Below are 26,612 nucleotides of genomic sequence, written 5' to 3' on the forward strand. Positions count from 1 at the left end.
CATAGAAGTGCAGTTGGTGGATGGTAGATGAATGGATGAGCTAAAATATCATGAGCTAGTAAAGCCATTTCTGCAGTGGATCACTCATTCTTTTAGTCCTTTAATCACTTATTTGCTTTGATACAATGTTAAGTTGATACAATGTTAAGTTCTGGGGAGATGGTGGTGAATAAGGGGCTCTTCTTTTCAGGGAGCACTTTAAAGGCAGAAATGCTCAGGAAAACCAGCAGTTCAGAGCAGAGGCAGGAGCCTGAACTAAAGATGTATGATTGTTTGAACATACTTTTGTCAAAGGTAGGTGCTAAGTTTAAACTTGCTAAGTTTAACAAAGATAGGTGCAGTTGATATGAGATGCCATGGGAAAACAAAGAAGGAGCCACTGGGGGATCAGGAAAGATCACAGACTTAATCGGATACATAAGCAGTGCAAATGCATGCCAAGAGTCAGAAGCAGAAGAAGTAGGAAAACAGAGTGTGTGGAACTTTTGGAAAATTAAAAATACCCCCCCCCCAAACTGAACGGTGGGGTTTATTTGGTAATGTGGAGTTAGAGATTCCAAAGGGTCCAAGGGTTAGGTCGAAAAATGGGAAAAATCACTTCTGTATTTATGTAGTGGAATCCCATGATTTGTGTTTTAGAAAGATCACTGTAGTTAAGTGTGGAAGGAAAACAGACTGGGAGTCACTTAGGAGGCTGTGGGTGGGATTCACTGCTTTCGTGTTAAGGACCCAGAGGAAAGCATGAGATTAGGGAAAGAGCCTACAACTAGTTTGGAGATTGGCTTGTTTGACTAGGTTCATGACTATGGGGAGGGGGGAGAGAGGAGCCAAGTCAAGTTTCCCGGCTCTGGTGCCTGGGTTGCTGGGGGCACAATTCATGGAGATCAGGAACAATAGAGGAGAATCCCATTTGTGGGTAGGGAGCAAAGAGTGGAAGGTGGTGAGATGAATTCAGTTGATCCTTATGGGACATGCAGTGAAGAATTCCCATACAGTTGAGATCTGAGCAGAAGGCAACTCACCAGCATGTAGATGGCAGCTAAAGCCATGTACGTCAGTGATCATCTAGTGATATGTAAAGAAAGAGAGCTGGGAACTCTGAGGAACACTCACACTTGGAAGGCATAGAGGAACACAGAGTTTATGAAAGTAAAAATAAACTAGGAGTATGCGGGGGTAATAGAAATGGTAATAGGATGTATATAAACCACCTCCTAATGTAATTTGGAATAGAAATAGAAAGAAAGTGTGCATTAAACTGTCCCTGTGAAATGGCAATCATGCCAGGAGAGACTTGGTAAGGTGATGGGTCTCTGGCTGGTATGTTCTGATTTTCGTTCATTCTTTTCTTTTCCTTTTTTTTTTTTTTTTTTCTGGTGATGCTGGGAATTGAACCTACAGCTCTGAACATGTAGGACAAGCAATCTGCCACTGAGCTACATCCTCAGCGCTTTTTATTTAATTTTGAGACAAGGTCTCTCTTTGTTGCTGAGGCTACCCTTGAACACACAATCCTCCTGCCTCAGCCTTCCAAGTACTTGGAATTACAGGCGTGAGCCACCATGTCTTGCTGAGAAATTTCTTAATAGGGACCTAAAATAGTTTATATGGTTCAGTGGACAGATTTAGATATCAGATGTATTTCAAAATTTGAGATTCAAACTCTTCTAACTTACATGTTATCTTTACACACTTGAATCCAGTTGTGAATGCAGAATAAATTTCCTCAAAAATCTTGAAAACAAGCACTTGGATAAAATGAGGTGAAAATGACAATGTCCCAGGCTAAGAAACATGGAAGAGATGATTTTAGTTGACAAAAATTTGAGGCTACTTTTTATCAATTAAGCACTTCACTGAACAGAAACTAAGTGTGCTCAGCAGAATGTATGATCTTAAATTAAACTATCCTGAAGTTCTTGCTAGGATGAATTAACTGCTGATAGGAGCACCATGTAACTGAATGCACCCTCAGGGCGAGTAGGGTTATTTGAGGCTTACCAATTTAAAAATGATGATTTTTAGTTTGGGTATGGTTAGTGCTTAATTTTCCAAAGGGAATTTTATTAGACTCTATGTTTAACTGCTTCTTAAAGACCTTTTCTTGTTAGGAATTACATAAATCAAGTTTCACTGATAGCTTGATCTTTTTTGCCTTATCTGTGGACCCTTAGCTTGCTGGGTAACCTTTTGATTTTGTACGTCCTTGAAAGCCATAGTCAGACTGTGACTTCTCTCTGGACACCATGGAGTGTACCCTCTGTACCCTGACTCCAGGCTGAATGGCAGAAGCAAAGCTCCCTGGGGGACTTTGTCAGTCCCAGGATTATAGTATTCTTAGTTATCTCTCCTCTGTTTCTGCCATCATAACTATTCACATTTCACAGTGGGGAGGACACATTATTGTTTGTTTTACTGGAAACTTATCCACTTTCTGACATCCCTGACCACAGCACCACTAATTGCATCAGAGTTCCCAACCATATACATTCCTTGGTGCCCCATAAATTTCAAGCATTATGTGTAGTTTCCCCAATTTTCAACATCCACATATAAAAAAAATCTTAAACTGAATTTTTTATACAACACAAAAGGGAATTTTAGGTCCATATCAAAATGCCAGTGTGTACCATAAATAAGGAGAAAAGAGAAATATTTTACAACCAAGGAAAGTCATTATATAAACACAACCATTTTGTTTCTAGCAGATTCTTCAATAAGGAATCAAGAAAGAGGACTGAAGAATTTAAAAATTTTCCTGCAATTGTAGAATTTTTAAAAACAGCCTCTGCATGATTAATGTTAGACCTGTAATATTAGTATCAACAATGGAGATGTGATGCTTGTCTCTTTGTTTGCTGTAGAAGCAGGATCCTGTTTCATTGACTTCCCCACTGTACCTGAGCATTTTGAATGGTATCAAACCACTATGACACATATTAATAGCCTAATCTAGAGTAAATTATTAGAATAGTTGTTGCTCTTCAAAGTGTGGTTCACAGGCCAGCAGCACTTCTATTACATAGAAACTTGTGAAAATGCAGAATCTCAGGCTTCCACTTAGGTTTGCCGAATCAGTATCTGCATGGTAATGTGTTCCCCAATTTGTCTGCACATTAATATTTGAGAAGCAGTGGTCTAAATGAACAATAATCATATTTATTTCTAGAAAATTATAATGAAAAAGTCTATTGCTCAAAATATTTAATAGAATCTTTACACCAGGCATTTCTTATATTTCATTGAATCAGATAATTAGCTGTAATGAAGAAGACATTAGCATTTTTTTTACAGAGAAGAAAAATCGTGATTTTATTTCCATTTTCCAACTGTTTCAGTTTCTAAATTCATTTTTGTTCTACAGTTGATTTAAAGATCCATAGATCTAAAGAATTAATTTTTAAAATGTCTCTTTAGTGACTTGATTAAGTAAATAAATCTCTTTAATTGTGTACCATTTTGTCTATAGTAGGTATTTCCTTGATATGAGTTAAATTTAATTGATGAGCTACACATCCCGCATACAAAAGCTCTTAAATTAATAAAATTCCACCTTATTAATATTTCACTAATAGAAATAAAGACTGATGGAAAGGAAAGGAAGTTTAAAATACCTTGATATCATCCTGCTTTGGGGCATATGGATGCCATTAGCAAGATGCCCAGTAAATACAATGTTGAATGAGTCTAAATTTTGTAAAGATACGTAGTAGAGAAACAGATATTGGCTTTCTTGAATGTGAACCTGGCTGGAAAATGTAGATTATAGTGTCACATCAGTAGATGCGGAATTGCTTTTGACTTTTCCCTCTCCCTTGGACATTGCACAGTTAACGTGCAGGTACAAGGTTTGGAGGGGATGAATACAGTGAGGGTGCAAATAGAGAGGAGTGGACACTACCCATGGTGTCCACCTTGAAAGTGTCCACTCCTCTCTATTTGCACCCTCACTGTTTTCATCCCCTCCAAACCTTGTACCTCTTTCTCTGTAATTTCTACTGCATCTCCTGCCCAATCCATTTTCCACATAATACCCGAGTCTCCTTTTAAAACTCTAAATTTTAAAGTCCATGTCACTGTCTTCTTAAAATTTTTTCAGCGCTTTTATATTAGTATGCGGATTTCCTAGCATGTCCCTAAGGTGGTAGACATTTTAATCTGTCTGATCCCACATTGTTCATCATTTGTCTTGCTCCATGTCTCTAGGTTTTTTTTTTTTTGCAGTTCCTGAAGTATACTTGACTCTCTCACCATAAGGACTTTGCCTATCTCGCTCCTTTTCCTATGCCCTAACTCAGTTATAATGTCACCTTTTCAGAGAGGACCTTTCTAATTGAAATCTTGCCTCCACCTGGTTCTCTTCTTTACCCTTCTGCTGTTGCCCTCAAGAGCATGTTACTGCCGCAGTCTGGCTGCAGCAAAATAACTGGGGGGTGACGAGCAACTTGTATATATTGATACAGCAGGAGTGGGAGCCGTTTATTGTAGGACAACAGAGGTATTTATACATTACACACAGCTTATCTTAATTAACATAAACTAGATACAGTAGTCAACCAATAAGGAATCTCCACACTTAATAGCTCGCTGGTGTTACTTCAAAAACCACTCCCTCTGGCAAAATGCCAGGCGCCATCTTGACTTGTTTACAGACCCTAACATGTTACCAATGAACTCTATAGATTTTGTACATTTTGTGTATTTTTCCTCATCCTCCTCAAATGATGTGGGCTTGGGGGAGGATTGTCTTGCTCGCCACCAATGGCTGAGCACCTGGCAAGAAGCAGGCATCGCTCCATGTTTGTTGAACGGGCAGGATGACTTTAGGACAAATATGAAAATTCATAAGTTGAATCTTTTATTACTTCTTGGATCTCTTGTGGTTCCAAATTCATTATGCAAGTGATTGATTTTAAACAAACCCTTCCAAGTTCATTATGTGAAAAAATTTTAAAAGATGGCATTTTACTCTTTTAAGGAATGCTCAGTTCTAGAAACAAAATAACATACCAAAAGGATATGTTAATGGGATCAAAAAACATATCAAGGTTACCAGTTGAGGCTGCAGGCCTAGTTATTTGTCTCAATATTTGTATCACCTGTAGTTGACCTTCAGCAAACAAAGTGTGCTAGTGGTCCTCTTTACCACCATAACTTCTTAGTGTGACATATAAATAAAATTTCAGGGCAACAACTACTTGAAAATAAGAAGGCCTCTTTGGACTCAAGAGGCTTACAAAGTTAGGAGCCTAACTCTCAGCTATGAATTTGGGATGGGAAATTCCTTTTATTTACATTTCAGATGATGTCTCAATTGAGGCCCATTCTCTGAAATCCCATGTAAGGGGCTCAGTCAACACTATAGTCTATTTATTAAAACTAAAAACCGGGGGACTTGAGAATTGAGTCATGAAATCAAGAAGGAAGCCTGAATGGGTTAGGGCTTCAACCACATGGGAGGTGATCGGGGACAGGTTGAAGGACATGAATGAAGGACAGAAGGAGGGTACCATTGTGACCAAGAGAACAGTTGGGGCACCACAATCAAATGGTAATGGTATTTGTAGAATTACAGGCATCAAGACAAATGGTGAAGAATATCTGTTAGAATGCTTCCAGTACACCTGATCTACTCATCCCGAAAGAGTCTGGTTGGGTGCATTTTAAGCCTGGATGTTTAAACCTACTAGTCTGCTTGGACTGCCATAACAAAGTGGCTAAATGGTTGGCCTACATGGTAGAAATATTTTGTTTCACATTTCTGGATTCTAGAAGACCCAGGTTTCTGCAGGGCTGAGGTTTCTGAGGCTGTGAGAGAAGAATCTGTTCCAGGCCCCTCTCCTTGCAGTTGTCTTCTCCCTGTTGTCTTCACATTATCCTCCCTCAGTGTCTTTATCCCAATGGACAACTGTCATCTTAGGATGTCCTGATGACCTCAGTTTAACTTGATTACTTCCATAGAGACCCTACCTTTAGATAAGTCTATACCCTGCAGAGCCGGGAGTCAGTTTTCAACACATGAATTTTGGGAGATGCAAACCATAAGAGGGCTTCATGATTAATTTAATTACATGATATTTAATAATATAGAAAGTAAAAGAACAGTATGTCAAAAATTGTTTATTTCATTTGGCTATAAACTACATAGCATATCTAAAAACGATATAAAGTAACTGCATTTATAGAAATTAGCGTGTGCTTTATATACACCGTAGTCTACCACTATAATAGAGCTATGTTTTAATAAAGAAGCTAATTAGTTGGGCTGGGGATGTGGTTCAAGCAGTAACACGCTCTCCTGGCATGGGCGCTGGGTTCGATCCTTAGCACCAAATAAAAAATAAAATAAAGATGTTGGGTCCACCAAAAACTGAAAAATAAATATTAAAAAATTCTCTCTCTCTTTTTTTAAAAAAGAAGCTAATTAGTATAACTCTCTAAATTGGAATTTGTCTTGGAGCAGTTAATCAGCCTTAACCATAGCCTGGTAGAAGCACCCTTTTAACATTAACAACTTAACTCTTGGTGTTAAGAGGACACATTTTTAGCAGAAGGTGCTATCTAATGTGTGCTAATGAAGCTTGGAGTTTACTAGAGGTTGATTTTAATGTTTCTTTTGCTTTCCTACTAATGGGATCTAAATTATAGGACTGATAGACTTTTTCTTTATTCATTATTTAACAGCCAGTTCACATTTTAATTTTATATTTAATTGCCCATAATAAAATATTAAGTAAGGTAAATGTAGCAAAATGATCCAAATTAGGAACTGTGCTTTAAATTTATCCGTTTTAAAAAATCGTGGTCCCTTGGTGTGATAAGTAAACAAAAGCCTATGTTTGTGCATTGGTTTCATCAGTTCTGTGAGTTTCCTAATAATTTTTCTCCTATGGACACACAAGAATGCTAATTTTCACCTTTAGGAAAAGGTTATTCTGCCACTTCTCATGGTCATTAGTGATGGCACCTCTGAAGCAGAGTCCATGTAATGGAGTTGTCTCCTGGTATCTCTTGTCGTTTCCACACCAGCTCCTCCTGTCAATACCCTGCAGTGTTTTTTGCAAAGTGCTTGGCTGCTCATTCTGTCTGATGTCCTCATTATTGCCAGTGAGTCCTCCTTTGACTGACGGCTGAGGTGGAGCAAGCAGCTCTGATTCATATGCCTCAGTAGCTGTGGTACCACAGGCCTCTGCCTGACAGGCGAGGCAAACCGTGTAGTATTGTGATGTGACTACCTGCAACCACAAATCAGGATTCACTCAAATGAATTAAATTGATTTTGATTTGCAGTTCAGGAAAGTAAGGTTCCGCAATGTCAGCCATCCATTTCTTTCCCCTGGTCCTTAGCTTAGTTTTAATATTACTAAGATGGATTTTTACTTCAGTCTAGATTGGTTGAATCACAGCAGACATAGTAAAAATTCAAGCTTATATTTTTGTTCTACAAAGGTTTATGCTTTGTTTTGGTACTGGGAATTGAACTCAGGGACACTCTACCACTGAGTCACATCCCCAGCCTTATTTTGGATTTTATTTAAAGCCGGGGTCTTACTGAAGTTGCTTAGCACCTCACTTTTGCAGAGGCTGGCTTTGAACTTGCAATCCTTCTGCCTCAGCCTCCCAAGATGCTGGGATGACAGGCGTGCACCACTGTGCATGGCCAAAAGTTTATTCTTTATTATTATTATTTTTGTAGATGGACACAATACCTTCATTTTATTTATTTATTTTTATGTGGTGCTGAGGATCAAATCCAGTGCCTCACGTGTGCCAGGCAAGTGCTCTACCACTGAGATAAAACTCCAGCCCCCCAGAAGTTTATTCTGAATACATGTAACTACATTAAATATTTCTCATGGTTCACAGGTAGATTTAGTGTTGACTTTTTAGAAGACATGAGTTCAACACATGGATACACATTTTCTCTCTTAGAACTTTCTCAAAACAGGTTCCCATTCCTTACTCACTAGGAATCATTTGCAGCCTTGAAACTATTTTTGGAGAAAGGAGTGGACCTCACTTCATATGCACATGTGTAGAGCTAAGCAAGTCCATTTCCTCTCATCTCCAGATCTTTACTGCTTTTAAAAGGTACTGATGTCCATATACTAAGCTTCTCTGACAGGCTTTTTGGGACCTGCCAGGCTAATGGTCCTGAAATCTGTCTCTATAGGTAAACTGGTTTGTTTCTAAAAACAACAAACAAACAAATAAACCCAAAAGACAAACAGTCCACAGAATCACAGACCTCACTACAGAGCTCCTTTAACAATATCTCTTGGATGGATCCCGTTAATAGATGCTTTTATACAAGTACCTTGTGTGACCTGAATGTAAAGCCAGGTTTGGAAACTTGTGTCTGGATTGACAGTGTCATTATCCATTTGGTGCAGTGGTTCTCAGACTTTTCCAAATAATCTATAGTAGAGCAGCCAGAAATCTCTGATATAACTCATAATCTATGGTAAATTATCCATAAAATAATTCTCTGGAGGTTTTATAATATAATTTGCAATAAAATTGTAAGCTATAATTTTTATTCCTTTATTACATCTTTGAATTTTGGTGTGTCTTGCATTAAAACTACTTTAACAGAATTTTTATTCCCTAAATCTCATATTTCAACAAGCTTTTTTTCATCTTAAAAATCCTGATATTAAAAATTGTTTAAAGTACTGCTGATATCCAGAAGAAGAAATAAGTAAAAATGGTTTTTCAGTGGTGTTAAATTATTCTCTTTTCAATGGATAAGTAAAAATTAATTACTGTTTAGAAAGTACATCATACATCCTGCTACCTCTAGCATATCATACAACTAGAAATATAGTCCCTTCCAGTAGAGAACAGACTTAAATAGGATGCACAGAAAGGGCACTTCAGCTGTCTGTTAAGCAGAATCCACTGATTTGTGAGTTTCTCACAAGCTCCGTTGTTATCTCCATGTTCCATGTAGTAGCTCAGTACAATTCCCTTTATTAACTCTCCTTTCTTGAATAGAGTGTTTTATTGGGGTCTGTCTTTAGTTATCTGTCTCCTAGGTTCATTGCATTTTATTTTAGAAAATCACTTTATATTTGCTAAGTATGGTCTGAATTCTAGTAAATGTGGAGGAAAAGTCAACTATGTTACGAAAAATCTGGAAAGACCTGACACAGAAACTGGAGATTTTTTGTGACGAGAATATGTGGTTGTATATTCCAAGGCTCTATTTCCCTCAGAAACGGCATGTGGGAAGTTCATGTGTTAAGGCACCACGTTTGAATTGTTCTAAGTTTCTCTATCATTAAACAAACAAACAAGCAAAAAAAAAAAAAAAAAAAAAAAAAAAACCATTTCAAGACCAGGGTAGAACAAGGTGGCAGAATAATACCTCTTTTAGCATCAACTTGTGACTGATTCCATGTGCTAACTCTGATTCGGGATTATGGTTTCTTACTTTAAAGACTCGGCTGTCCCAATTTATCCTTTGTGTATCTCTATAAATTATTCTTTAGCTTTTATGTAAATCTTATGTGATAAATCACCCTGCCACTTTATTTTTACATTCATTGACTAGTTAAATATTAAGGGCTACCCACTCCAAGAGTACAACATTCAAGAGAACCCTTGAATAACATTTGGAATTGAGCTTGCCTGTCATGAACATTCACTTTTAACATCTTACCAATTCCCTTTAAGATTTTTCCAGCAAAACACCCATTACTGCTCAATAGGTTATATTGCTTGGCTATCTGAGGCGCCCATTTTTCTTTATTCCAGCATAGGAGACTTTAGTATGCTCAGTTAAACCTCAAAGTATACATCTGGAGCCCAAAATCTCCACCCCACTGGCATTCAGCAGATTCCTGGAGAAGTAATCTTTAAGGGATAATGGAAGGAGAGACGGACCATCTAGATAGAGGCAAGTCCTGTTTTCACTCGAAGTTTCTACTCTGAGAAGACTAAATACTCAGATAACAATGTCCTGGTCAGTCACAGATCTTGGACACTCTATAAATGTTCTTGCTTGTGGGCTTTCAGTTCACTGAGTCCAAAGGAGTATCTGAGAATTCTTTGGGGTCAGTAATAAGGTGAAAAGGCCTCGGGATCCCATGCCCTCTTTCTAACACCATTACGTCTTTCCTGTGTTTCTTTTTTCTTTTATTCCTTTATTTTACCACAGTAATCTGCAATAAGGATTTTCACAAGGAAATTTTAAAAAGAAAAAAAAAACAAATCGTCTTCTGTAGGACAATAAGGACGAGGCTTTGGAAAGTAGTGCTAGATCTTATAATTTCCCTGAGGATGAGTAATATGCACAATCAAAGATTAGCCAGGTGGCTTCTTATGTTGACATCATCACCACCACCAACAACAACCCAAAGGAAAAGGGCAAAAAACCAAAACAAGTTAGATTCCATACTTTAAAAAAGTAGGGAGTGTTCTATACCTTGCAGCCTTCGAATGGAGAATATAGACAACAATGGAAAGTTACCCAAAGGGTCAGTATAATACAATACAAAGTAAATGACCCAAACCAGTAGATTATTGTAAACTCACATAAACTCCAATTGTGTTGCTTGTGCATTCATGATGGTCAGTTCTATCCAAATATATTATATATATTATATATTTTAATTATATATGCATATATAATTATATTTATTCTTTACAAAACTCCTAGGTATTAGTTATTCTTAGACTCTTTCTAAAGATGAGCACACCAAAATCTTAGAGATGACAAATACCTTGGCTTGACATCAGACAGGTTTTTCCATTGAAAATGTCATGTGAGAATCAGCATTGGAACTGTTTTTCTGGCTGTGTTTATAAAAGCATTATAGTGCTGTTTAGTATCTAATATTAGGCTTTTGATTTACTCTCTAGACCCTCTCTTATATACATTGTATACATATTTTAAAATATGACATGAGCTGTCATATTACTGTCAGAACAGCACAACTGATGAGTCACAGACTCTCAGGTCAGATTCCTTCTCTCTTTAGAAATTGTTGGGAGCTCTACACTATCTTATTTTCCCATATATCAAGTTTACATACTTTGGTTTACTGACATTTTGGATTAGATAGTTTGTTATTGTTGGGGCCTGACCCACACATTGTAGGATTCTATCAACATCCCAGGTCTTAATCTAGGAGGTACATATAGCATCACCCAGTGTGATGATCCAAACTGTCTCCATAATTATCACCAAATGTTTATAGAGCAAAATTTTGCCCCAGTCAAGTATCACAACTCTAAAGTCAGTATGAAGGAACTACCTGAATAATCCTTCTGCTCAATTTCTTTCCTGCATATTAAGAATTTCAAGAAATAAATTATTCAGGCATTGTATTTGTTAGAACAAGACAAATCATGCTGTGTAACAAACAAGGTTAAATGGCTTAACACAAGATGCCATTAACTTTCTAGGGAAGCTGTCCTCCTGCAGTAGTTTGATGATCCAGGTAGCTACAGACTTTCAATAGCTCAGTGTCCACACGCACTCACATATCATTACAGCAGTGAAAGAGTGTGGAGAACCATCCCAACTGTCTTACACAGGAAGTGGCACATCACTTCAGCTCACATTTTATTGAAAAGAGCAAGTCACATGTTTGTGTGTAACTTGAGGCAGAGAGGAAGTTTGGTCCTCAATACTTGAAAAGGAATGTCTGGGAATACTGGTGAGCATCAATCATATGTACCCGTGTTCTCGGATAACTATTGTCTGATTGCCTTGAGTTCCTGACAACATGATTCAAGTAAAATTTGATATACAGGACCTAACCATTGGTTCTGGACAGAATGTGTACATGTGAAACAATGAATAAACAAGATGATATGTATTACATGCAATAAATGATATGCATTAAATTTATGAATTAATTTATTAAAATGCATTTTTGTGATTTTTTTAACTTTATGATATTAAATCTTTCAATTAAAGAGTGTAGTAATTCTCTACTTCGTATTTTTTATTTATTTATTTTTTAATATGTATTTTTTTAGTTGTACACAGTTCCTTTATTTTGTTTATTTATTTTTATGTGGTGCTGAGGATCAAATCCTGGGCCTCACACATGCTAAGCGAGTGCTCTACCACTGAGCCACAACCCCAGCCCCTATTTTGTGTTTTTTAAATGTTCTCCAATAGATTTCATTGTTCTTTTTGGTTAAATGCATTGTTATTATTTTTAAATCAGAACTGCCCCTACCCCATTTCTTCCTGGCTATTGTTCATACGAAGAAAAGCTACTTGATTTTTGTACATTTTCCCTCTCCCAGGTGTTTTAACCTGAATAAGTTAAATACCTCACATATCTTTTGTAGTTGGATCACCTGGGGAGGTGGTTCTCCAGGTGTAGCTCCTGAACTGGCAGTGTTAGCATCACCTGGGAACTTGTTGGAGTCTCAAATCAGACCTACCAACTCAGAAACTGAGTGTGGCATCCAGGCATAAGGATTTTCAGGTATAGGATAATACTTGAAAAAATGATATTCTTGTTTTTGCTCATGGTAATACTACCTTTTCTCAGCATTTAATGAAATAGTCCAATGTTGGGTGCTGATGGAGTTAATTTTGATTTTTATTTGAAAGAAATTTGTCTTTTGTTAGTTTCTGGTGTTTAGCATATTTGAAATGTCCTAAACTATAAGAATTTTATATAGGGGTTTACTGGGGTGAAATGAAATCTTAGAGTGGTTTTGATTTGCATTTCTCTAATTGCTAGCAATGATGAACATTTTTTAGAGAGAGTGAGAGAGAGAGAGAGAGAGAGAGAGAGAGAGAGAGAGAGAGAGAGAATTTTTTAATATTTATCTTTTATTTTTCGGTGGACACAACATCTTTGTTTGTATGTGGTGCTGAGGATTGAACATAGCGCCGAATTCATGCCAGAAGAGCGCGCTACCGCTTGAGCCACATCCCCAGAACATTTTTTCATACATTTGTTGATTGATTGTATATCCTCTTCTGAGAAGTGTCTGTTCAGGTCCTTGGCCCATTTATTGATTGGATTATTTGTTTTTTTGGTTTTTAGCTTTTTGAGTTCTTTATATACCCTAGAGATTAGCACTCTATCTGATGTGTGAGGGGTAAAGATTTTCTCCCAAGATGTAGGCTCTCTATTCACTTCACAGGTGGTTTCCTTTGCTGCAAAGAAACTTTTTAGTTTGAGTCCGTCCCATTTATTGATTATTGATTTTAATTCTTGCACCAAAGGAGTCTTATTAAGGAAGTTGGGCCCTAATCTCATATGATGGAGATTAGGGTCTACTTTTTATTCTATTAGATGCAGGGTCTCTGGTTTTATTCCTCGGTCCTTGATCCATTTTGAGTTGAGTTTTGTGCATGGTGAGAGATAAGGGATTAATTTCATTTTGTTACATGTGGATTTCAAGTTAGACGAACTCTAGATAGGGCAGAGGGGTTGGAGGGGAAGGGAGAGGGCACGGGGTTAGAAATGATGGTGGAATATGAAGGACATTATTATCCAAAGTACATGTGTGGAGACACAAATTGGTATGAATATACTTTGTATACAACTAGAGATATGAAAAATTATGCTCTATATGTGTAATAAGAATTGAAATGCATTTTGCTGTGATATATAAATAAATAAAGAGAAAGAAAGAATTTTATATTGGGATTTAAACAGGAATGAATACTTTTAGCAAATGTTTTTCAGAATTTATTGAGGCAATTATAGAAGTTTTCACCTTTAATTTGCTGTCATTTGAAATGTTTTAATGGATTTGTACACTCTATGCATTCATGGAATAAATACGACTTGATGAGCTTATTTTAATATATTGTTAGATTTGGTTTGCTAATGCCCATTTCCTGACATTCTTGTTAATTGAATTATTTGTTTTTTCCCTACAGTTATATCAGTATTCCTTACCTTATAATAATAATGATAATAATAATAATGATAATGATAATAATAATAATAATATTGATCTCAAATCCTTAAAAATCCAGTTTCTCTTGTGCCAGATTAAGAGGTTAATTGCTTTTTAATAGTATGTGTTTTATGCAGTTACTTAGAACTCAAATCAGAACAATAGTGACAGTTGACCTCATATGTTCTCATTAGAATTTTACCAAATATCTGGCTGGGAAGTTGCCCCCGCCAAGTGGAACATGTAACCATCAAACTGAAGCATGAGTTGGGGATCACAGCTGTCATGAATTTCCAGACGGAATGGGATATTGTCCAGAATTCCTCCGGCTGTAACCGCTACCCCGAACCCATGAGTCCAGACACTATGATTAAGCTGTATAAGGAAGAAGGTTTGGTCTACATCTGGATGCCAACACCAGACATGAGCACTGAAGGTAGGGATCAGAAGAGCTGCTCTAGCTTCTTGTTGAATGTGTCTCAGTTTGTCTGTCCTTGTGTCTATAATTGAATGTCTTAAATATGAATGGTATAAATGTATAAATATAAGGTTTATATTTATAATGGTATAAATATATAAATATAATGGTATAAATGTATAAATATAAGGTTTCAGATTTAATATATTTAATGTGTATCTTTTGGTGCTTTGGCTAAGATTCTGTTTAACTTGGCTTTTTAAATTTGCTTATTTATTAAATATATATTCATTGTGTATCTACTATGTGTGTGACGTTATGCTGGTTGCTGGGAACATGACATAGAAAGAAAGGCAGGTACAACTCCTGTCTTTGTGAAGGTTATAGTCCTATAGGGATGTTGTACATTAGTAAGTAAAAATAAAAAATGAAAAATATGAATTCCTTTGTTAGGAAGATACATAGATGATACTGTGAGAGCGACAGACAATCCAGGAAGGTTTCTCAGGAAGTGATGTCTGAGCTAAGGTCTGAGGGTAGACTGGCGGAAGAGTGAGTGGCAGAGAGACTCCCAGGCAGAGGGGCCGATTAGGATCCCTGTGGCAGGAGAGAGCGTGGAGTGTTGAGGGAACTGGAAGACCCATTAATGGGGCTGCAAATGTGAGAAGGAGGGAAGACCTCTACCAGGATTTGGGCCACAGTAAGGACTTTATACTGTCCTAAAGCAGTGACAAGCAGATGAATGATTGGGAAGCTGGGAAATGCCAAGATTCATTTTTTTTTTCTCCAGAAGTGCTCTTTGATTATAGTTGGGAGAATGGATTGAAGGTGAAGCTGGGGGGTCTGTGAGGGGGTGAGTGAAATGGAGAGAGTGTGAGAGATAACGCAGGGGAGCCAGGGTGTTGATAGGAGTCTTTATTGATGGCACAGGTGCTTGCTGAGCAGGTCTTTGTGAAAAAGGAATTGTGTGTGGCTAGGGTGCGGCCAAGGAACCAGAGACAAATAAGGCATGATTTGGACTGAATGGCAAGAGGCAGTAAGACGAGTTCAGAGTGTAGTGCAGACGGAGGTGGATGTGAGAGGGAATGAGGTACATGCTCTGGAGGACTATGGCTTTGCAGCAGCCCATTCTGTGGAGGAGCACAAGGAGGCTTTGTGAATGTCATGGCATTTGGCGTAGGCATGACCTAGACAGGCAGGTATGGCTGGAGAAAGGGCAGGCTTGGGGAGATCAGCAAGGTTCATAAGCAAGGGATTTTAAAGGAATGATCTATATCTCTCAGCCTGGTTGGAGAATGAAGTAATTGTTGCAAAGGAGCCCAGGCACCTGTAGCCAAGAGAACAAAGTAGCTGATAGTATCAGCATCCTGTCAGCAGGGGGCAGCAGAGAGCTGTGGAGATGGCATGGGCTAAGGGAATTTAGGGAAAACCGGTTGTTCTGAAGAAGGAAGGCAGGGCTGCCTAGACAGGAAACCAGGAAGTGTTTCCATCATCAGCCCTCTTCCCTACAATGCACATTAGGCATCAAACACAATACTGAGAAATTTGCATACATTAACTCATTTAATGCTTTTTAACAGGACTCTGGTTAGATGTTGTCATCTCCATTTTGCAGAGGAAGAGACAGGTACAAAAAGTTAAGTAACCTGGTCAGGCCATAGAACTAGAAAGAGGCACAGCCTGGATTTCAAGGCTGGCAACCTGACTCAGAACATTGCTCCAAAAACCAGACTACAAAGCTTCTCTCTGTATTCTCACAAATACTCTTGCAGATCCTATGGACCCACTAGTTTAGTCTCTGACACTCACGACCAACTGTTGTTATCCACAGCCATGACTTGTAGGGAAGGTAGCTTATCTCCCCCAATGTCAATGGTATGCAAGGTGGGAAAACCTATCTCCCTGGCCACCTTGATCCTGCATCGACCTCAGGTGGTGCACGTGGCCAAACTGGGCCTCCTGTGGGTCTGTGTCTGAACGGACTATCACTGAGGTTGGAGTGTGATTTTTGTTTCTGAAGGTGTGGAGCATTATTGACAGTTTGTTTTTATTCCCCCTTGGTAATCTGATCCAAGGGAGCCTGATTTAGTCTTGAAAGTTTGGCCCTTTCTTAAGGAAGAAAAACATATCAAAAAAGAAACTTCATTTACATAGAAGAGCGTTGGTTGAATATAGGTGATCCTTGCCCTGCCCAATTTGTTTCTCTGATTGCAAAGCAGAGAAAATTGTTAGGGTAGTATGACTAGTTCCCAGGGAGCATTTTAATTTAAGTTTCTTTGATTCTGACCTGATAATATTGTTACCTGCTGAGCAACACGGTGGGGGGACAGACTGGGAAAAGTTGAGCTAGCACTATGCAGAGCCTCCGTTCCCTCCTATGCACTGATCATGTGAAGGCCATGCTGCTAGGAGGTAATTTGCTTGATATCTTGGAGGTCTGCGGAAGCCTGAGGGAAAACAATCCATAAGCACACATTTTTGTTGTACTCAAATCTTTTTTGGAGGTCATTGGGTCACTAGGTCTGGTGCAGCCATGACCATCTTTCACACAGAGGCAGTCGGTGGCAGCAAAATGAGACCTCCCACCGGAAACAGGTGAAACTCTTAAGACTAAAAAAAAAGAGTTTCTTTGGTTCACTAAACCTGAAAACTGCAGGAGTAAATCAAAGAGTTAACAACCATTCCTGAGCACCGGGAAACGTTTTACCAGTAGATTAATCTATGTGGCTTCACAATATTAGCACAATGAAAGTATAGATTAGTCCAGCTGAATATTTTTAGAACTCTAGAGAAAAGATCCACTTGGAAGCATTTTGCGCCACAGCACAATGCTGTCAGATAAAGTCTGAGAAGGGAGACAGGCTGTTAGGCTGTCCTGTCACTACTGGCTGTCACAGACCTGTTACAATCAATGGTGCTATTGATCTTACTCTGGTATACTTTGTCATATGTGGAGGGGTCGTTTAGATTGCTCTTTCATATTTTTTAAAATGTAGTTTGCGTCTTTCACTTGAGAAATGAAAATCCCCCCCACCCCCCGTATCCAGCACCCACTTGTACAAAACAAACCAAATCTACTCATTAAAATGTCCCTCACATAGAAAGGATTCAGGTTGAGTCTTGACCTCTGTTCCTTCAGTGCTGCGTATGACAGATGGTCTTCCCTTGCCTCCCAGATGAGTTAATGTGTCTCCCGGAGTCCTCAGCTACCCCCCTGTTATTTCTTCCAGCCTGAGTTCTTTTCACTCAGCAGACTGCATTCGGCTCTGCCGTTGTGGGAAGATGCTGACTTTGGAGCCAGAACATCTGGTCGCCAGCCCCAGACCTCCGTGTGGCTTGTGATACCAGCAGGTTAGTTCCCGCATTGGGAAAGGGGAACAGTAATTTCTGCCTTCCTGGAGGGTCACAATAGAATAAGATGAGTGATATGAAAGGGCTTTGAAAGTCAACAAGTTGGGATTATATGATTAGTGCCTAGTTGTAAGTTTCTACCAAAGAATGTTCTAGACGAGCTGAACCTTCTAATCCAAAGGTGGAAAAGAAGATGTGCACAATATAATAATGACATTTTGTGTGTCTGCCTCTGGAGTAAGAAAGGAAATGTGTGTGTTTGTGTGACTGAGGAAGGCTGAACAGTGTGCCATGAATAAACTCTTCAGGTCAACCTCAGGTAAAGCATGCCTTTGGGGTTTGAGACCCTCCCTTATCTCAGACCCTAATGCCCCAGGCTGCTCCACATTACCTGCCCAAATTCTCTCTCTCTTCTCATTCTCACAAACTTGCCTCACTCAGTGGTGCTCTCAGGATGCTATTTTAATCATTTTAGAATTGGGTTAGTCTGGAGCAGGTGCAGGTTACAGTTGGGAGAGAAGGGTCTAGCTCTGTCTCAGATCAAATAGGTACTTCTGTCTTCTTCTGTTGTTTCATTTTTGTTCACGGTTTAATGAATGTTTATTGAGCATCTACTGAGACCCAAGGCTCATTTTAAATTCCAAAGTGTGAAACACAGATGGTAGTGTGTTTTGTTTGACCTACATAGGGTTTACAGTTTTTCAACTTTGTTGCCAACACTTAAAATATGGAACATTTTAAATGAAAAGATCTGGAATTTTGCCTTATCATGAGGTATTACTGTCTTTAAGAATGGAAACTCCTTATCAGATTAAGTTCTGCATGGAGATTATATATAGGAAACTTAAAATTTATCGACTCTGACTGATACCAACTCTAAATTGTTTAGGGTATATTATGGTGAGCCCTGATCTTATCCATCTTCTTTTTGTTCCATGGTGGGTTTTGTATTACTCTGGGCTCCCTTGGATGGGTTTTCAAGCAGGGAGATGGGCCTGGGTGCAGAGAGTTTCTCTAGGGTGGGGCAGAGGTGCTACATCCCACGGAGGGTGCTGCTCTTCAACTGGATAAGAACAGCATCATGACTGGGTAAGTAGGGTGGGAATTCAGACTCACAAGATGGGGGGGGGAGGAAAGTATCAGAAACCAGGTCAGTTAGAGAAGGACCTCAGTTGTTAAGATCAGAGGCTCTGAACTGTCTTGGCTGGAGTGGCCACTTAGGGAATAACTTAGGGCAACCTTCTGTGACTCTGTTCCTTCATCTAAAATTTAAGGATAGGAATGGAAGTGGCCTCATAGTTGGTAAGAGGTGGTTATAAATGAGCAGTATCACGCAGAATATTTAGTGCAGAATGCTTGCCAGGTAAAAAGGGTTCAGTATGTATTATCTATAACTAGTCAGGGCAGGGTGCAGTCTCTAAAGGTCAAACTGAAGTAGGGCTCTGGCTGAGGCCAGGTTAGGATGGGAGAGCACTCTGCACTGGCTACTTCTCTGAGCTGCTTCCAGTGACTTATGTTTGTTATTTAAATATTTGACAGATCTTAAGTGGGATTTTTCAGTGATTCTGGAAGAAGGCTTCCGGTGACTGTTACCCCATGTTGGTGAAGCCCCTGTGAAGCTGGGCACCTTTGGTGCACATGGCAGCTGACACACACCCCTCAGAAGGATGTGTCTGAAATGAGAGAGCCTCAAACTCACACGCATCCCTTTTTAACTTCTGAACAGAGCACATGCTTCTTGATAAAACCTTTCACAGATGAAAAGGAAGGGGATGGTATTACATCATTTGGGCTCTTTGGAGCAGACCTGTCCTTGGGGAACCTCTGGGCAGACGGAGGGAAGAGATCCTGACTGGGTCTGTTGAAGACTTGGTTCAGCAGGCTGGCCACACTGGCGCCATGCAAGCTGAGCACTGGGGCTGGACTCCTGGGTTCAGCACCTTCTACTGAAAATGGCCACTGTAGTCTATTTATAGATTGGGCAATTGACAAAAACAAAACAAAAACTAAATTAACAACATTCTTTTTTATTTCCTCCCAAAGAACATAGTGTCTGGAGAAGCAGCCATAGCAAAGAACTTGTCACCTGATGCTAGTGGTGTCGGGAGCAGGAACTACAAGTGGGATTCCATTCCCACCCACCCAGAATTTCTTAGAGCAAACCTCCTTCCAACCCTGAGTAGGACACAAGCCCTGCGGTTAAGCAGGACACACGTCTCAGCAAGATCAACCCAACTAACCTAGGAGGCTTTGCCACCTCTGATCCCCTGACTCAGATGGTGAATCCACCACACAGTGCTTTTCCTAAGACCGCAGTGAGGCGCCTCACGGGCTCATCAGATGCTCTCCACACCTTGTTGCATCTCCAGGACATTTAGTACCTCTGGGAGGGGACCACAAGGAACTATGGCAGCCCCGCCCAGCTCCACCTCAGAATACCTGAAACCAGGCCTGCAGCATTTCATGAGTTAAAATTCATGGCTCAGTTTGGACACTGGGATCAAGATAGAGCCTATGTCAGGGCAACAGGCCCTAAGGAGAGTGATGCGGCCTAAGGCACCAACACAGGGCAACAGGCCCTAAGGAGAGAGTGATGCGGCCTAAGGCACCAACACATTCCTTTCAGACTCGTTCTAAACTGCTGGCTGGTGCCTGTAGCTTTGAATCTCTTCATTAGGAGACTCACAGAACATGGTGGCTAGGCTAGACTGTTATCCTGGCTTCTCTGCAGGGTCTCCCACTCCTGTCTCAGTGTGGTGGGTGTGAAGCTGAGGTAGACAGGTGACTGAGAGGACTTTCAAGGGGAGGGCGGTGTGTGTGTGTGTGTGTGTGTGTGTGTGTCCGTCCAATTCCATTGTGTTGTGTTAGCTTCTTCAGGGCACTTGTGTTTCAAGAGGGCATCTAAAGAGGGAGGGCTAAATTCACTTGACTGCATTTCCTGGGGATTCTAGACCTTGGAGCAGGTCAGCAGGTGAGATCAGCAGGTGAGGGAGGGGCTTACCACATCTTCAGTCATTCAGTGGGATGGCAAAATGTAGGCGGGCAGGGCTCATCGGTGTGATCCTGAGAGGATCCTTCTGGGGCCGTTGTGTCCTTCTGTGGAGGACAGAGAGCACCTAGAGAACATGGAGGTATAAGTATCCATCTATAATCCGGGCTCTGTATGGTTTCTCTGTTTTATTTCTTCTTGATTTCATTTACTAAAAAACTTCAACTCACTATTAAAAATCTCTCTAGTGGGAAGCTATGAGCAGAAAGCATCCAGTAACTCCTCGGATGGTTTTGGGGGGCGCCTCTGCTTTGCAGGATAAGAGGAGGGAGTCTCTCAGCACTCAGCAGGGCACAGGACATCTTCTCTCCGAAGGAGAAGACATTTGGATAACCTAATAATTGAAGTAGCCAGCATAAAGTGGTAATAGCTATAATCATAGTTGCCCAATAACATAGAAATTGAATCAGTTTTAGTATTCACTGCATCATGGTGAAGTAAATGATTGGTTATTCCACATATATCAATTATAAGTTTGCCACTCCATTTGACAAGGGAAAATTAACATGAAATTCTAGTTCAGGTTTCATCTGTCTAATTAATGGAAAAGATTGATTCTTTCACCAATGTGGACCAGTTCTGTGTTTTACATTTATATGGAAGAACATTTTATGTTAAATGAAATTCAGGTGACAGAATATAACATGCTTTCTTTGAAATCTTCCCAAACCACTGACCAATCTCTGTGAGCCCTGGTAAGAGATGTACATATCTATTTTGACCGTGGATGACAGTTAACTTTTCTTTGGAGGGAAATTTGCATTGATGGTAAAGCCACTGGGAGGAGCAGCGACATTCAGTGAAGGTTCAAAGGGACCCACCAGGTGTCTCTGGAATGCTCTTTCCACTTGGTTATCGGGCTCTAAGCTCGCCTCACCTCTGCCTTCCAAGCAGAGCCCGTGCTCATGGCCGTGCCTCACTCTGCCTGGCCCTGTGACGTGGCGGTGTGCTGGGGGAGGTAACAGTGACATACGGAGGTCTCATGTTCACTTGTGTGTGCTGTGCTCTCTCCATCAGGCCGAGTGCAGATGCTACCGCAGGCAGTGTGTCTCCTGCACGCGCTTCTGGAGAATGGACACACTGTGTATGTTCACTGCAACGCAGGGGTGGGCCGCTCCACCGCCGCGGTCTGCGGCTGGCTCCACTACGTGCTGGGCTGGAATCTGAGGAAGGTGCAGTACTTTGTCATGGCCAAGAGGCCAGTGGTGTTCATTGATGAAGACGCCTTGGCCCGGGCACAAGAGGACTTTTTCCAGAAATTTGGGAAGATTCATTCTTCGGTGTGTAGTCTGTAGCTGGCCAAGCTGCCTCCCCTTCCTCCCAGTTTTCTTAAGGATCCTGGAGTGATGTTAGGAAAATGACCTAGAAACAAAAGCCCCACTTGAACTGGGAGGACTATGGTGGGTGTTCCTCCAAGCTGCTCCTGTGCTGCTGGGAGTGGCTTTCCATCAGGCGTTGGGCTGTACTTTACAAAGGAAGCTATGATTGACACAGGAGAAAGGCCAAAAGCAGCTGGGTTGTGCAATGTTGTTATAGCATCAGACACAAAAAGAATGCATGCAGTCCCGGCTGCCTGCGGGCAGAAGAGTCTTTTGCTTCACAGGGACTGCGTGGGCTTTAGCATAGATTTGTAAGGGCAATTTCTCCTTGCATTGTGATTCTTTGACATGCAAAATTAAAGATCGCAGGTTATGTGGCTCTCATCACTAGACTATTATATGTGTGTTTACACATGCGTACACACACACAGCTTTTCTCCTGAACTGAACTAACATTATGGTCATTTGCCAAAGGAGGGAATAAGGGTAGAAACTGAACTATGACAAAAGAAGAGCTCATATAGACAGAAAGCAGTGATTTTCTTGGTTTTTATATCCTGTTTTGTAGTGGTATAGTGTACTCCTAGGCATCTCCTTCCCTATGTACCCGAAGACCCCATGTGATAACCAAGGTAGACTAGGCTCTCTATTTGTTTTAATGAGTTTACCCAAAGTCTCACAACCAGTCAGGGAGGAGCAGGAGTTTGTAGCTCATGTTTATGTGATTCAGTGCTATTTTCCATCCAATTTCTTTTCCACCATAGAGTAGTGACTTCAGTTTTGTTCCTCTCAGAATAAGGTTGTTCCCCTGCAGAAATTTCTACAGCGAGAAATGCAACAGTGTTCAAATCAATTACTAAAGAATTTAGGTAAGTATTTCTATTTTGTACAACCTAATTTAAGACATAGTGGGCTGTCTCAAGACTTGAGCCATAACTCAGGAACTGTATCACAAAACAGAACTATATGAGAGGAACTGTATTACCAAAAAAAGCCCGAAGAGCCAAAATCTTTAGGTCATTGTTTCACAGCTTGAGTCTGATCCTGGCTCAACCACCAGTTTAGTGCAACACAGTTACTGTGCCTCCAGAACACACAATTCATTCCACTAAGTTCTACAGGAAACAAAGATGAGCAAGATGTTGCCTTCAAAAGTGTACACCTTGGAAACAGACCTGCGTTCAACATCCTAGACATTGACCTGTGTTCAACCAGCCATAATACAAAATTGAGTTGTGCTCTCGAGGTAAGAATACAGGAAGAGAAACACCTTTCCATTGAGTACCTGTATGTGGTGTGTCTACCATTTTATTCAGTTGCACCTTCATAATACAGCATGAGGGAGGCTTCATTTTCTCCATTATTTAAATGAAGAAGCAAAAGCTAAGAGAGGTTAAATCAGTGTCAGTTGCCGCATGCAGAGTAAATGGAGTGAGAGACAAAACTAGATTTGTTTGACTCACAGTTCACACTTTAAAAACTTAAACTATAATGCTTATTTATTTTTCTGTTTCTTCTTTCTTCCACAAACATGTATTGATAGATAAGAGAGATTCTCATTCAGGAGGTATAAAAGGGGATAAGAAGGACCCAGGGTGAGTTCCAGTAGAGCTCAGAAGAGGGGGAGATGTCTTATAACCATGACACTTCAGGGGAGGTGACATTTTGATATTTGCTTTGGGCAGAGGAGGCTAGATAGGAAACATTTTCTTTTTCTGACAGATTTACAAAATTCAATTTATAAACCAGCACTGGATAGTGGGAAGTTCAGTTCTCTTGCTAAAAATAGTTAGAAATAGTCATTGTATCCAGGAACCCATTTATGTGTTATATAAAATTTAATCTTAAAAATGGAATATTTTTAACTAATATACATAAGTGGTGTGTGTGTGTGTGTGTGTGTGTAATAAATTTCCTTAATGCCTAAGAAATACAGCTGTATATTTCTACTTTATAATGGCCTTTTGGGATAGATTTCTTCCTTTTTTGCTCTGATAAAACCATTTTAAGACTATTACAGAATGTTTTAGAATAACCTTTTTTGTCCTCAGTGAATGGAATGTCTAATATATTTTGAAATCACCAGGATTTTTGGTTAAATAAAAACATTAGAAAAAGACCTTTGTCTCTCGAATTGTTTTAATGTTATCAACTTAGTCTGGAATCTAGAGAAATCAACTGGGTTTTTTTTTTTTTAATTTTTTAAAGGGGGCAGTGAGCTGAGCTAAATTGTTCTTTCTTTGTTGTCCTTACTCTGTCATTAACCTAGCAAAATTGGCAGTTAAATGATAGAGGAAGTCAACAGCAGGGCCACCACAAAGAAGTGATGAAAACGTGTAAGAATGGGTCTGACAAAAATCGTGTCACATATGGTGTCCTTAGCTGCTTGTCATTGGCATTAACTAAATTTTGTGGGGGAGGGTGCTGGGGATTGAACCCAGGGCCTTCCACATATTAAGCACTCATCCTACCACTGAGTTATACCCCAGGCCAGCAAACTTCAATCACAGGCTTCTCAAAGAAAATTGTATTATGGTAAAGAAATATCCAAGTAGGGTTGTCTTCTTTCAGACTTTTAACATTATCCTTGTTTTATTTTATAGACAAAGAAATCTGAAAGAATACACACACTCTCTTCTGGCCAACATTAAGGTGTAGGTGAAAACCACTTGGTTGGGCCTAAGAAATAATGATTTTAAAACGTGGTTAGGATTTTGAAAATGACAAGGAGGTAATGGAAGGAGAGATTTGCAAATGTGTTAGAAAAGAAGTGAAAACTCGCCACAGGTGAAAATAAAAACACCGACTAGCTAAACATGGAGTCAGATTAGAAGTTAAAACTGAAATTATCTTAAAGATTTATAAACCATCACTGGATAATGTAATTATTTTACAGAAGAGCAAAAGGCCCAGAGATATTAACTCAGTTTTCTGTAGCAAAAAATTGTACTCCAGAGAAAGAGGGTACCCCAGGTACACAAGTCAGAGGAAGAGGGTACCCAGGTACACAATTCAGAAGTAGAGGGTACCCCAGGGACAGGTCAGGAGATTTATTGTGGTATTGAGGAATCCTAGAAGTGGTGGGAATGAGGTCAGATAGTATTTGTGGGGAATAACTGATAGGTGGAAATTGGGATAAGTAGAAGAAAAATGATTAAAATGAGAAAAAGCAAAGAACATTTCCAAAAAAGAGAACAAATATGGCTTCTGGGGAGTTTGAGAGAGAGGCTTGACAATGAAGGCAGAAGGGGAGCATCAGGTGATTTGTTCTTGGTAGGCATGCTGGGCATACTCCTATTTCTCTGAGGGACTAGATTATATTTGAAAGAAGGACCAACTAGATGTAGTGTTGGCCATGGAGTGTGGGTGTATGGAGGTTTATTACTTTGCAGGAGATAAAAGAAAATCTGATGGGTGACAGAGCTAAGAATAAAGGAAAAAAAAAACAACTGAGGATGCTACCTCTCCTTGTAGCAATAATGACTATAATATAGTAAAAGAAAGAGGAGCAACAATAGTACAACTTTGTTGTTTCCTTCCCTAAGCCATTATTCCAAAAGTCTTCCCCAATTCAGTTGATGGAAATGTACTTCCAGTTGCTCAGTTATTGTCTTAGTTATTCCTGTTCTTGTTGTTGTTGTTGCTATAACAGAACACCTGAGATTAGACTTGGTAATCCATAAAGAAAGGAAGTTTATTTTGTCTCATGATTGCACAGACTGGGAAGTCTAACACTATGGTTCTAGAATTGGATTGGCTTCTGGTGAGGGCCTCAGGCTGCTTCAATGCATGGCAGAAAGCAGAAGGGCAAGCAGAACATGTGAAAGAGGGGGAAGGGGGCCAAACTTCCATGACAGTTTAACCAATTCCTACAAAAGAGGCATTACCCCACCCATGAGGGCTTTATCCCTATGACCCAAACACCTCTTACCAAATCCCACCATGCCCCCCTCCCCAATTCTGATGCATTGAGGAATTAAGGTTGCTGAGGGCCATTACCAAGTAGGAATGACGCATTGAAATTTCCTTGCCAAGCGTACCCCATGCTGCTTAGAGGACATTCGATGGGACATTGCATGCATGCTTTAATAAGGTGACCTTGCTCAAGGACCAAGGCGGATCCGGGTTTAGAGCTGATCAGGTTTGAGGAAGTAACCGGCTCCTTGAGTTTAAGATAATGGGTTTTAGGGAAGTTGGAAGTTGAAGATTATTGCTGGGATTAGGGTGTTCCTGCTGCTTGTTCCCGTTGAGTTCTCGTGAGATTGAAATGGGATTTGGAGATAGCCTCGTGGAGTAGGTGAATTGTGCGGGAGACGGGAGAACATGTTTGCCCCTGGACCGGTGTGGAGGCGGTGTGAGAGCTGGAATAAAGAATTGCTGTTTGAACCTACAAAGGTGTGTGGTGGCTCGTGATTCTGGTGCCAAGCCGAGACCTTGGCCTTTGGCATAAGGTCACAACACTTTTGTGGAACACACTCAAACCATAGTAGGTCTTAATCCTTGGAGTCATCCATGACTCCTCTCCTTCTTTCAAATACCTCATTTAATCCATCAGGAGAGCCTGTTATATCTATAGTCTCTATGCTTT

The 26,612-nt window shown here is 40.0% G+C and overlaps 1 protein-coding gene across 3 annotated transcripts in view; it reads left to right on the top strand.

The window, feature by feature from the left end:
- Positions 1–22,408, top strand: part of Epm2a (EPM2A glucan phosphatase, laforin) — a 91,825-nt gene extending 69,417 nt beyond the window's left edge. For 2 of the 3 annotated variants that reach the window (XM_078018957.1, XM_021732923.3), the window contains exons 3-4: positions 14,082–14,323; positions 21,723–22,408. In XM_078018957.1, coding sequence (XP_077875083.1) covers positions 14,082–14,323; positions 21,723–22,000 — 520 coding nt within the window. In that variant the 3' untranslated portion in view covers positions 22,001–22,408. The remainder of the gene's footprint in view (positions 1–14,081; positions 14,324–21,722) is intronic. The other variant, XM_078018958.1, reaches the window with a different exon arrangement.
- The last annotated feature ends 4,204 nt before the right edge of the window (positions 22,409–26,612 follow it).

Source organism: Ictidomys tridecemlineatus, chromosome 8 (assembly GCF_052094955.1).
Source record: "Ictidomys tridecemlineatus isolate mIctTri1 chromosome 8, mIctTri1.hap1, whole genome shotgun sequence".
Lineage (NCBI taxonomy): Eukaryota > Metazoa > Chordata > Mammalia > Rodentia > Sciuridae > Ictidomys > Ictidomys tridecemlineatus.